Source organism: Oncorhynchus gorbuscha, linkage group LG10 (assembly GCF_021184085.1).
Source record: "Oncorhynchus gorbuscha isolate QuinsamMale2020 ecotype Even-year linkage group LG10, OgorEven_v1.0, whole genome shotgun sequence".
Taxonomy (NCBI): domain Eukaryota; kingdom Metazoa; phylum Chordata; class Actinopteri; order Salmoniformes; family Salmonidae; genus Oncorhynchus; species Oncorhynchus gorbuscha.
Genome location: NC_060182.1, coordinates 12060549 through 12073790, shown reverse-complemented (window position 1 = coordinate 12073790; position 13242 = coordinate 12060549). Strand labels below are relative to the sequence as shown.

At 49.2% G+C, this 13242-nt stretch overlaps 1 protein-coding gene across 4 annotated transcripts in view; it reads left to right on the top strand.

Moving 5' to 3' along the window:
• gripap1 (GRIP1 associated protein 1) overlaps window positions 1-13242 on the top strand; it is an 84934-nt gene that overhangs the window by 18978 nt on the left and 52714 nt on the right. For all 4 annotated transcript variants that reach the window (XM_046364905.1, XM_046364903.1, XM_046364904.1 and 1 more), the window contains 3 exons: window positions 370-447; window positions 2804-2899; window positions 4529-4585. In XM_046364905.1, the coding sequence (XP_046220861.1) occupies window positions 370-447; window positions 2804-2899; window positions 4529-4585 (231 nt within the window). The remainder of the gene's footprint in view (window positions 1-369; window positions 448-2803; window positions 2900-4528; window positions 4586-13242) is intronic.

The window sequence follows — 13242 nt, the reverse complement described above, 5'->3', positions numbered from 1 at the left end:
AACACTGACCACGGGGCGTCACGGGAACACTGACCACGGGGCGTCACGGTAACACTGACCACGGGGCGTCACGGTAACACTGACCACGGGGCGTCACGGTAACACTGACCACGGGGCGTCACGGGAACACTGACCACGGGGCGTCACGGGAACACTGACCACGGGGCGTCACGGGAACACTGACCACGGGGCGTCACGGGAACACTGACCACAAGGTGTCAGTAGTGCTTCTTACTTATTTATGCTCAGATTTGTTTTTTCTAGCATTTACTATGATTAATGACTTTAAATATGTGTAGTAGTTTAGCCTTTTTATAGAATTCTAAAAATACATGTGTGCTGATGTGTGGTGTTCCTCTCTGTGTTTAGGAGAGCATGGAGAAGAGCTGTCTGGAGCACCAGGAGAGCACGGAGAAGCTGCAGAAAGAACACTCTCTCCAACTAGAGGTTGTTTGACTTGTTTTTCTCTTCTCATACACGGCAGAGTGGTGTACACAGCAACACACTCAGACACTTTCCTCCGGGCCAGGGGAATACTGACTGGGAGTGCAAGTAGGCTTTGTTCACTGCATTTGGCCCTAGTGTTGCACGGTATACCGAAACTTTGTTACTGTCTGTAAGAGAAAAAAACAACTGTTTGTTACTAGAATTGTTGTTACGATCGGTACTTCTGTCAAGTGTCTCACGTGATTGAGAGAGTCAAGTCTGTCACCGCAGAGCCTTTATACCGCCAAGAGCAAAGTGCCTGCTCCACCTACTCATTCCAGGGGAAAACCTGTGGTGAGGATGCATTGCAACAGCACTTTTCAATCAACTTTTGATTTAGTTTAATAAATATATTGACACAAAGCGTTAGAGGGGCGAAGTTCGTTTTTTTTATGCTGATTTGCCTTAGGAGTTTTGAACTCGAGCACCATTTCTCTGTCCTTCACATTGGAGTGCTGCTGCAGGCTCTTGACCAATCAGGTCCATGGAACAATGCATTCATCTTAAGGTATGTGCGCTCCACTTTCCTCAGGCCTTTTATTTAGTGATTTTGATCACACGACTCCAGACAGACACAAGTGAAAACTCTTCCATAAATGTAGCAGCCTAAACACTAGTGATCTGGGTAAACCCAGCGGTAACCTTATGTATTCATAGCCCATAGTCTAACCTACTATTCACTGTGTCCCTCTGGCCAGGGTAAACCCAGCCGTAACCTTATGTATTCATAGCCCATAGTCTAACCTACTATTCACTGTGTCCCTCTGGCCAGGGTAAACCCAGCGGTAACCTTATGTATTCATAGCCCATAGTCTAACCTACTATTCACTGTGTCCCTCTGGCCAGGGTAAACCCAGCGGTAACCTTATGTATTCATAGCCCATTTGTTTGTGAGAAAATGTGAATGGGATCAAATTAGTTTTATCTTCAAACTGACTAGGCTGCCTAGACTTTTTCAATCCAAAATGATTAACTGGAATGGATCAGTCAACATAATAGGTGATTTAGACTGAATACATGTTTATTTAGGCCTACAGTTGCATAGGGCACGACTGCTCGATGCAAATCAGCATAAAGCAAGCTCAGCCCTGTGAAACATGCAGTTTTATAATGCCATTTCTACCCATTTTGTTGGAAGACTAAGACATGTTTTGGCAGTTTTTTAAAGCTAATTTCCTGAAATCCTACACCTTTTTCTATCTGGGGCCCCGCTGAAGGTCGGGGTCCCAGAGCATGTCCCCGTTTGGTAATCCGGCCCGATCCCTCGTCTCCCTTCCTGTTTTCTCTAGATTCCATAGCCACAAAGACACATTCCACAGCCAATGATGTCAGTACTTTAAGACTTTTATAAAGGAGATGGCTTCTTCTATGGAGAATTGATCGGTACAATATAATATTTTCTTCTAGCAGTTGCCAATAAAATAACTCTTAAATGGGAGGGATTGTTTGTCATCTGTAGCCCCATGAAATCAGATTTTACAAGCTCAATAACTCAAAGCATGCACACACCCATTTAATAATCTGCATTCACCTGTATTTTAAATAATACGATATAGCCTAGTTCTATCATATTTACCCAGTTTATCAATAGAGATTTACAGTACCTTTCAAATAAATGATTACCATTTATGTTTTGTAGTTAGATTGGTAAAAACAAAGGCATATTGATTGTATGATTTATTAATTAATGCATCCATGGCTGTAAAAAATAAACTGGATGTACAATTTTTCAAATGTAATGATATTGAATTCTGAAGATGCCCAACGATTGAACATAGTTTCTGTCTGGATCAAGTGCCATTCTGTGACTTTGGCCTTTTCATTGTTGTGTCATGGAGTATCATATTGTGATACTAAACCTGCTATCAGTATCGAAGGGACAATTCTGGTATCGTGACAACACTAGTTGGCCCAGGGAAATGCTACACTGACTGGGAGTGTACGTGGACTTTGTTCAGGTAGATGAAGCTATGACTCTCATTACTACTCTCGTCTGCTGAGTACCTGATGTTTATTGAACTGTACTTATTTAGCCATTAAAAGTGTTTCTTATGAGTTTATGTCTAACTCGAATTGGACAGGTAGGTTTGGTGATATGCTTGTTTGAAATTGAACCCCTACTGTTTCAATGTAAAAAATATCCTGTTAGTATCATGAAGTTAATTCTGAATGGAACTGTTGTGTTAATCTTGTCATCACTGTAGATATTCCATTAGCATGGTGTGACTCGTAACCTTATGCTGAAACGGATTCGATTTACATCGGATATGTGAAAATAACTGAAACGGAATATGTGCTCTTTGTGGTTCTCATTCAGGTAAAGGCATCTGATATAGATGGTGTGAACCTGCAGTTGACAGAGGTAGAGAAGGAAAGGGATGTGCATTTTGAAACCATTGGAAAACTGAAGCAGGTAAACTAACCCTTTTTGTAACTGGTAGAAACTACTATTAAAGTTATTTTTCCATCAAGTTTTCAGAGGAAAGTACCGTTTGAAATGTTCCGTACATGTACACACACAAACTCAGCAAATAAAGAAACGTCCCTTTTTCAGGCCCCTGTCTTTCAAAGATCATTTGTAAAAATCCAAATAACTTCACAGATCTTTATTGTAAAGGGTTTAAACAATTCATGAACATGCACTTGTGGAACTGTCGTTAAGACACTAACAGCTTACAGACGGTAGGCAATTAAGGTCACAGTTGTGAAAACTTAGGACACTAAAGTGGCCATTCTACTGACTCTGAAAAACACCAAAAGAAAGATGCTCAGTGTCCCTGCTCATCTGTGTGAACGTGCCTTAGGCATGCTGCAAAGCGGCATGAGGACTGCAGATGTGGCCAGGGCAATAAATTGCAATGTCTGTACTGTGAGACGCCTACTAAGACAGAGCTACAGGATGGACTGCTGATCGTCCTCGCAGTGGCAGACCATGTGTAACAACACCTGCACAGGATCGGGTTATCCGAACATCACACCTGCGGGACAGGTACAAGATGGCAGCAACTGCCCGACTTACAACAGGAACGCACAATCCCTCCATCAGTGCTCAGACTGTCCGCAATAGGCTGAGAGAGGCTGGACTGAGGGCTTGTAGGCCTGTTGTAAGGCAGGTCCTCACCAGACATCACCGGCAACAACGTCACCTACGTGCACAAACCCACTGTCGCTGGACCAGACAGGACTGTCAAAAAGTGCTCTTCACTGACGAGTCGCGGTTCTGTCTCACCAGGGGTGATGGTCGGATTCGCGTTTATCGTCAAAGGAATGAGCATTACACCGAGGCCTGTACTCTGGAGCAGGATCGATTTGGAGGTGGAGGGTCCGTCATGGTTTGGGGCGATGCGTCACAGCATCATTGGACTAAGATTGTTGTCAATCTCAACGCTGTGCGTTACAGGGAAGACATCCTCCTTCCTTCCTGCAGGCTCATTCAGACATGACCCTCCAGCATGACAATGCCACCAGCCATACTGCTCGTTCTGTGTGTGATTTCCTGCAAGACAGGAATGTCTGTGTTCTGCCATGGCCAGCGAGGAGCCCGGATCTCAATCCCACTGAGCACGTCTGGGACCTGTTGGATCGGAGGGTGAGGGCTAGGGCCATCCCCCCCCCAGAAATGTCTGGGAACATGCAGGTGCCTTGGTGGAAGAGTGGGGTAACATCTCAAGGAAAGAACGGGCAAATCTGGTGCAGTCCATGAGGAGGAGATGCACTGCAGTCCTTAATGCAGCTGGTGGCCACACCAGATACTGACTGTTACTTTTGATTTTGACCCCCCCCCCTCCTTGTTCAGGGGCACATTATTCCATTTCTGTTAGTCACGTGTCTGTGGAACTTGTTCAGTTTATGTCTCAGTTGTTGAATCTTGTTATGTTCATACAAATATTTACACATGTTAAGTTTCTTGAAAATAAACACAGTTGACAGTGAGAGGACTTTTCTTTTTTTGCTTAGTTTAGAAGCTGTATAATAATGGGGACATGTAATGGTTCTCATTAGAGCCTCCATTAAGTAATCTCCCTGTCTTTGTGGTGTACAGGAGATTAAAGACACGGTGGATGGCCAGAGGATCCTGGAGAAGAAAGGTAGTTCAGCAGTAAGTTGAACACTCGCTCTCTGAACACTCGCTCTCTGAACACTCGCTCTCTGAACACTCGCTCTCTGAACACTCGCTCTCTGAACACTCGCTCTCTGAACACTCGCTCTCTGAACACTCGCTCTCTGAACACTCGCTCTCTGAACACTCGCTCTCTGAACACTCGCTCTCTGAACACTCGCTCTCTGAACACTCGCTCTCTGAACACTCGCTCTCTGAACACTCGCTCTCTGAACACTCGCTCTCTGAACACTCGCTCTCTGAACACTCGCTCTCTGAACACTCGCTCTCTGAACACTCGCTCTCTGAACACTCGCTCTCTGAACACTCGCTCTCTGAACACTCGCTCTCTGAACACTCGCTCTCTGAACACTCGCTCTCTGAACACTCGCTCTCTGAACACTCGCTCTCTGAACGCTGTCTCCTCTCGCTCTCTGAACGCTGTCTCCTCTCGCTCTCTGAACGCTGTCTCCTCTCGCTCTCTGAACGCTGTCTCCTCTCGCTCTCTGAACGCTGTCTCCTCTCGCTCTCTGAACGCTGTCTCCTCTCGCTCTCTGACGCTGTCTCCTCTCGCTCTACGCGGTCTCCTCTCGCTCTACGCGGTCTCCTCTCGCTCTACGCGGTCTCCTCTCGCTCTACGCTGTCTCATCTCTCTCTACGCTGTCTCCTCTCGCTCTACGCTGTCTCCTCTCGCTCTACGCTGTCTCCTCTCGCTCTACGCTGTCTCCTCTCGCTCTACGCTGTCTCCTCTCGCTCTACGCTGCCTCTCAATTCAATTTGCTTTATTGGCATGATGTAACAATGTACATATTGCCAAAGCTTATTTTGGATATTTACAATATAAAAATGAGAATCAAAATAGTCAATGGGACAACAGTAACAACAATAACCAAGTGTCAAAAGAACCATACATTCAACAATAACTAAGTATACAGTAGAGGACATGTGCAGGTTGATTGGTCTGTCAGACACTGTCCCTCATCTTATGGCAGGCAGCAAAGTAGTGCACTGCCAACCCACAGCTCTCTGCGTCCTCCCCCAACAGGACGGGTAGCCTATCCTCATCAGAGAGGTCTTTGAAACCTTGAATAAAGTTTTCAAATTTGGGGAAATGACACTCTGTAATTGTTTTATATTAGGGGCATTTTGTCAGGAAATGCAGCTCCGTCTCAGGTTCTGCTGTTGTGCAGTGGTTGCACAGCCTTTCCTCTACAGGGAGCCAGGTTTTCCTGTGTCTACCTTTCTCAATGGCAAGGCTGTGCTCACTGAGCCTGTACTTTGTCAAGGTTTTGATCAGTAACCATGGTCAAATATTTAGCCACAGTGTACTGTCAATTTAGGGTAGATAGCACTGCATTTTGCTTTGTGTTTGTGCTTGTGTTTCCCAATAAGCAATATAGTTTTGTTTCGACTGTGTTGTAATTTGGCTTATTCTGATTGATTGGATGTTCTGGTCCTGAGGCTTCAGTGCGTAAGTAGAACAGGTTTGTGAACTCAGCCCCAGGACCAGCTGGGTGAGGGGACTCTTTTCTTTGCTCAGCTCTTGCCATTGCAGGGCTTGGTAATGATATGAGAGTGGGTCACTGTATTTTAGATGTTTCTAAAACTTAATTGGTCTTTTTTGAGTTTTTATTATTAGTGGATATTGGCCTATTTCTGCCCTGCATGCTTTGTTTGTAGTTTTCCTCTGGACATGAAGGAGAATCTTACAGAACTCTGCATGCAGGGTTTCAATGGGGTGTTTGTCCCATTTGATGAAATCTTGTTTTGCAAGTGGACCCCACATCTCGCTGCCATAAAGTTCAGTTGGTTCAATGACATATTCAATTAGTTTTAGCCCAATTTTAACCGGTATTTCAATTTGAATTAGCTTTTTAATGGTGTAGAATGCCCTGCGTGCTTTCTCTCTCAGTTCATTCACTGCCTCATTAAGGTGTCCAGTTGAGCTTATTTTTAAACCTAAGTAATTGTAGTGTGTGCAGTACTCTATATATGTTGTACCAATTGAGAACTTTGGTCTAATTCCCTGAGATCTGGATATTCTCTGGAAAATCATTATTTTAGTCTTTTTGGGGTTTACTGCCAGGGACCAGGTCTGACAGTACTGCTCTAGCAGGTCCAGGCTCTGCTGTAGGCCATGTGCTGTGGGTGTTTACTGCCAGGGCCCAGGTCTGACAGTACTGCTCTAGCAGGTCCAGGCTCTGCTGTAGGCCATGTGTTGTGGGTGTTTACTGCCAGGGCCCAGGTCTGACAGTACTGCACTAGCAGGTCCAGGCTCTGCTGTAGGCCATGTGCTGTGGGTGACAGCAGGCATAGGTCATCTGTGAAGAGTAGGCATTTAACTTCTGAATTGTGGATACTAACACCAGGGGCTGAGGATTTTTCTAGAATAGTGGCCAATTAATTTATGTAAATATTGAAGAGTGCAGGGCTCAGATTGCAACCCTGGCGAAGGCCCCGCCCCTGGTTAAAGAATTCTCTTCTTTTCTTGCCAATTTAAATCTGCACGTATTGCCAGTATACATTGATTTAATTATGTCATATGTTTTACCCCCTACACCACTTTCAATAACTTTGTAGAACAGTCCTGTATGCCAACTAGAATCAAATGCTTTTTGGTAGTCGATAAAGCAAGCCTATATTTTGGTATTATTTTGGTGGACATGTTTATCTATCATGGTGTGTAGGGTGTAAATATGATCAGTTGTGTGATGTTTTGATATAAATCCAATTTGCCTTTTACTCAAGACATTGTGCTTATTAAGTAAGTTTAGAACTCTTACATTTATAAAACCTTCCCCAGGTTACTGTTCACACAAATGCCTCTGTAATTGTTAGTGTCAAAGTTGTTAGTGTCAAAGTTATGAGTCCTTCATGTCAGGGAAATAACCTACACTCAGGATCAAATTAAACTGTTTTAATATAGCCAATTGAAATGTTGCACTCGTGAGTTTGAACATCTCATTTAGGATGCCATCAGGTCCGCATGCTTTTTTAAATTTGAGAGCCTAAAGTTTCTTATATCAACTTCTCATGAATTTGGCGTTCTGCGTTTGTGTCAAGTTGAACGTTGTTGTAGAGTGTTTCAAAATGGGTTGTCCATATGCCACCATTTTGTATTGCTAATTCCTCTTGTTTAGATTTTATTTTTTATTTTTTAAATTGTGCCAGAAGGTGTGTGTGTTTATGGACTCCTCAACTAGTGTCAGCTGCTTGCTGTTGTACTGTGCTTTTTTGGTTCTGAGTGTACGTTTATAGAGTGTTAAAGTCTCACAGTAATGAAGGAGTAATTCACCATTATTTGGGTCTCTGTGTTTTTGTTTGGATAGTGTTATAAGTTTTTTCCTTATAATTTTATAATCTGCATCAAACCAGTTGTCATCTGTGATCTTTTGTTTTTTATCTATTTCAATTGTGCTTCTTTTGCCGTTTGCCTGAAATATATAGTTGTTTTGTACTGCTAGATTCTCTCTCACCCCGTTTCTCTCTCACCCCGTTTCTCTCTCACCCCGTTTCTCTCTCACCCCGTTTCTCTCTCACCCCGTTTCTCTCTCACCCCGTTTCTCTCTCACCCTGTTTCTCTCTCTCCCCCGTTTCTCTCTCTCTCCCCCGTTTCTCTCTCTCTCCCCCGTTTCTCTCTCTCTCCCCCGTTTCTCTCTCTCTCCCCCGTTTCTCTCTCTCTCCCCCTGTTTCTCTCTCTCTCTCTCCCCTGTTTTTCTCTCTCTCTCTCCCCTGTTTCTCTCTCTCTCTCTCCCCTGTTTCTCTCTCTCTCTCTCCCTGTTTCTCTCTCTCTCTCTCCCCTGTTTCTCTCTCTCTCTCTCCCTGTTTCTCTCTCTCTCTCTCCCCTGTTTCTCTCTCTCTCTCTCCCCTGTTTCTCTCTCTCTCTCTCCCCTGTTTCTCTCTCTCTCTCCCCTGTTTCTCTCTCTCTCTCTGTTTCTCTCTCTCTCTCTCCCCTGTTTCTCTCTCTCTCTCCCCCCCCTGTTTCTCTCTCTCTCTCTCCCCTGTTTCTCTCTCTCTCTCTCCCCTGTTTCTCTCTCTCTCTCTCCCCTGTTTCTCTCTCTCTCTCTCCCTGTTTCTCTCTCTCTCTCCCCTGTTTCTCTCTCTCTCTCTCCCCTGTTTCTCTCTCTCTCTCTCCCCTGTTTCTCTCTCTCTCTCTCCCCTGTTTCTCTCTCTCTCTCTCCCTGTTTCTCTCTCTCTCTCTCCCCTGTTTCTCTCTCTTCTCTCTCCCCTGTTTCTCTCTCTCTCTCTCCCCTGTTTCTCTCTCTCTCTCTCCCCTGTTTCTCTCTCTCTCTCCCCCTGTTTCTCTCTCTCTCTCCCCCTGTTTCTCTCTCTCTCTCTCCCCTGTTTCTCTCTCTCTCTCTCCCCTGTTTCTCTCTCTCTCTCTCCCTGTTTCTCTCTCTCTCCCCCCTGTTTCTCTCTCTCTCTCTCCCCTGTTTCTCTCTCTCTCTCTCTCCTGTTTCTCTCTCTCTCTCTCCCCTGTTTCTCTCTCTCTCTCTCTCCCCTGTTTCTCTCTCTCTCTCTCTCCCCTGTTTCTCTCTCTCTCTCTCTCCCCTGTTTCTCTCTCTCTCTCTCTCCCCTGTTTCTCTCTCTCTCTCTCCCCTGTTTCTCTCTCTCTCTCTCCCCCTGTTTCTCTCTCTCTCTCTCTCTGTCTTTCTCTCTCTCTCTCTCTCCCTGTTTCTCTCTCTCTCTCTCTCCCCTGTTTCTCTCTCTCTCTCTCTCCCCCTGTTTCTCTCTCTCTCTCTCTCTCTCTCTCTCCCCTCCCCTGTTTCTCTCTCTCTCTCCCCGTTTCTCTCTCTCTCTCTCTCTCCCCGTTTCTCTCTCTCTCTCTCTCTCTCCCCCTGTTTCTCTCTCTCTCTCTCTCTCCCTGTTTCTCTCTCTCTCTCTCTCTCCCCCTGTTTCTCTCTCTCTCTCTCTCTCCCCCTGTTTCTCTCTCTCTCTCCCTCTCCCCCTGTTTCTCTCTCTCTCTCCCCCCTGTTTCTCTCTCTCTCTCTCCCCTGTTTCTCTCTCTCTCTCTCTCCCCGCTGTCTCTCTCCCCGCTGTCTCTCTCCCCGCTGTCTCTCTCTCTCTCTCCGCTGTCTCTCTCTCTCTCTCCTCCTCTGTTTCTCTCTCTCTCTCTCCCCTGTTTCTCTCTCTCTCTCCCCCGTTTCTCTCTCTCTCTCCCCGCTGTCTCTCTCTCTCTCTCCCCGCTGTCTCTCTCTCTCTCTCCCCGCTGTCTCTCTCTCGCTCTCCCCGCTGTCTCTCTCTCGCTCTCCCCGTTTCTCTCTCGCTCTCCCCCGTTTCTCTCTCGCTCTCCCCGTTTCTCTCTCGCTCTCCCCGTTTCTCTCTCGCTCTCCCCGTTTCTCTCTCGCCCGTTTCTCTCTCGCTCTCCCCCGTTTCTCTCTCGCTCGTTTCTCTCTCGCTCTCCCCCGTTTCTCTCTCTCTCGTGTCTCTCTCTCTCTCGTGTCTCGCTCTCCCCCGTTTCTCTCTCGCCCGTTTCTCTCTCGCTCTCCCCGTCTCTCTCTCTCTCCCGTTTCTCTCTCGCTCTCCCCGTTTCTCTCTCGCTCCCCCGTTTCTCTCTCGCTCTCCCCCGTTTCTCTCTCGCTCTCCCCCGTTTCTCTCTCGCTCTCCCCCGTTTCTCTCTCGCTCTCCCCGTTTCTCTCTCGCTCTCCCCGTTTCTCTCTCGCTCTCCCCGTTTCTCTCTCTCTCTCCCCCGTTTCTCTCTCCCCGTTTCTCTCTCCCGTTTCTCTCTCCCCGTTTCTCTCTCGCTCTCCCCGTCTCCCGTTTCTCTCTCGCTCTCCCCGTTTCTCTCTCTCTCGTTTCTCTCTCTCTCGTTTCTCTCTCTCTCTCTCCCCGTCGTGTCTCTCTCTCCCCCGTTTCTCTCCCCCGTTCTCTCTCTCCCCCGTCTCTCTCCCCCCCGTTTCTCTCTCTCACTCGTCTCTCTCTCCCCGTTTCTCTCTCGTCTCTCCCTCTCTCCCCCCGTCTCTCTCTCTCTCTCCCCGTCTCTCTCTCTCTCCCCGTCTCTCTCTCTCTTCCCCGTCTCTCTCTCTCGTCTCTCTCTCGCTCTCCCCCCCCCCGTTTCTCTCTCCCCCCGTCGTTTCTCTCTCTCTCTCCCCCCGTTTCTCTCTCTCTCCCCCCGTCTCTCTCTCTCTCTCCCGTCCCGCTCTCTCTCTCTCTCTCCCCGTTCTCTCTCTCTCTCTCCCCCGTTCTCTCTCTCTCTCTCCCCCGTTTCTCTCTCTCTCTCCCCCGTTTCTCTCTCTCTCCCCCGTTTCTCTCTCTCTCCCCCGTCTCTCTCTCTCTCCCCCCCGCTGTCTCTCTCTCTCCCCCGCTGTCTCTCTCTCCCCCCCCTGTTTCTCTCTCCCCGCTGTCTCTCTCTCTCCCCCCGTTCTCTCTCTCTCCCCGCTGTCTCTCTCCTCCCCCGCTGTCTTCTCTCTCTCTCTCCCCTCTCTCTCTCTCCCGTTCTCTCTCTCTCCTCCCGTTTCTCTCTCTCTCCCCCGTTTCTCTCTCTCTCCCCCGTTTCTCTCTCTCTCTCCCCGTTTCTCTCTCCCTTCTCCTCCCCCGTTTCTCCCCCCGCTTTCTCTCTCGTGTCTCTCTCCCCCCGTTTCTCTCTCTCCCCCGTGTCTCTCGCTCTCCCCGTGTCTCTCTCTCTCCCCGTGTCTCTCTCTCTCCCCCCCGTGTCTTCTCTCTCCCCGTGTCTCTCTCTCTCCCCCGTGTCTCTCTCTCTCCCCCGTGTCTCTCTCTCTCTCGTGTCTCTCTCTCTCCCCCGTGTCTCTCTCTCTCCCCGTGTCTCTCTCTCTCCCCCGTGTCTCTCTCTCTCTCTCCCCCGTGTCTCTCTCTCTCCCCCGTGTCTCTCTCTCTCCCCCGTGTCTCTCTCTCTCCCCCCCGTGTCTCTCTCTCTCTCCCCGTGTCTCTCTCTCTCTCCCCCCGTGTCTCTCTCTCTCCCCCCGTGTCTCTCTCTCTCCCCGTGTCTCTCTCTCTCTCCCCGTGTCTCTCTCTCTCTCCCCCGTGTCTCTCTCTCTCTCCCCCGTGTCTCTCTCTCTCTCCCCCCGTGTCTCTCTCTCTCTCCCCCGTGTCTCTCTCTCTCTCTCTCTCTCCTCTCCCCCCGTGTCTCTCTCTCTCTCCCCCCGTGTCTCCCTCTCTCCCTGTCTCTCTCTCTCTCCCCCGTGTCTCTCTCTCTCCCCCTCTCTCTCTCTCCCCCCGTGTCTCTCTCTCTCCCCCCCCGTCTCTCTCTCTCTCCCCCGTGTCTCTCTCTCTCCCCCCGTGTCTCTCTCTCTCCCCCGTGTCTCTCTCTCTCCCCCCGTGTCTCTCTCTCTCTCCCCCGTGTCTCTCTCTCTCTCCCCCCTCTCTCTCTCTCCCCCGTGTCTCTCTCTCTCTCCCCCGTGTCTCTCTCTCTCCCCCGTGTCTCTCTCTCTCTCCCCGTGTCTCTCTCTCTCTCCCCCCCGTGTCTCTCTCTCTCTCCTCCCCGTGTCTCTCTCTCTCTCCCCCCCCCGTCTCTCTCTCTCCCCTCCTCCCCCGTGTCTCTCTCTCTCCCCCCCCCGTGTCTCTCTCTCTCTCCCCCCCCCGTGTCTCTCTCTCTCTCCCCCGTGTCTCTCTCTCTCTCCCCCGTGTCTCTCTCTCTCTCTCTCCCCCCGTGTCTCTCTCTCTCCCCCCGTGTCTCTCTCTCTCTCTCTCTCTCCCCCGTGTCTCTCTCTCTCTCCCCCGTGTCTCTCTCTCTCTCTCCCCCCGTGTCTCTCTCTCCCCCCCCGTGTCTCTCTCTCTCTCCCCCGTGTCTCTCTCTCCTCGTGTCTCTCTCTCTCTCCCTCTCTCTCGTGTCTCTCTCTCTCTCCCCCCCTCTCTCTCCCCGTGTCTCTCTCTCTCTCCCCGTGTCTCTCTCTCTCTCCCCGTGTCTCTCTCTCTCTCCCCCGTGTCTCTCTCTCTCCCCCGTGTCTCTCTCTCTCTCTGTCTCTCTCCCCCGTCTCTCTCTCTCTCTCTCTCCCTCGTGTCTCTCTCTCTCTCGTGTCTCTCTCTCTCTCGTGTCTCTCTCTCCCCGTGTCTCTCTCTCTCTCCCTCTCGTGTCTCTCTCTCTCTCCCCGTGTCTCTCTCTCTCTCTCCCCTCTCTCGTGTCTCTCTCTCTCTCGTGTCTCTCTCTCTCTCCCTCTCTCTCTCTCGTGTCTCTCTCTCTCTCGTGTCCCGTGTCTCTCTGTCTCTCTCCCCTCTCTGTCTCTCTCTCTCTCCCTCGTGTCTCTCTCTGTCTCTCTCTCTCTCTCGTGTCTCTCTCTCTCTCGTGTCTCTCTCTCTCTCGTGTCTCTCTCTCTCTCGTGTCTCTCTCTCTCTCTCGTGTCTCTCTCTCTCTCTCGTGTCTCTCTCTCTCTCTCGTGTCTCTCTCTCTCTCTCGTGTCTCTCTCTCTCTCTCTCTCTCTCTCTCTCGTGTCTCTCTCTCTCTCTCGTGTCTCTCTCTCTCTCTCGTGTCTCTCTCTCTCTCTCGTGTCTCTCTCTCTCTCTCGTGTCTCTCTCTCTCTCTCGTGTCTCTCTCTCTCTCTCTCTCTCTCTCTCTCTCTCTCTCGTGTCTCTCTCTCTCTCCCCCGTGTCTCTCTCTCTCCCCTCTCTCTCTCTCTCGTGTCTCTCTCTCTCCCTCTCTCTCTCTCTGTGTCTCTCTCGTGTCTCTCTCTCTCTCGTGTGTCTCTCTCTCTCGTGTGTCTCTC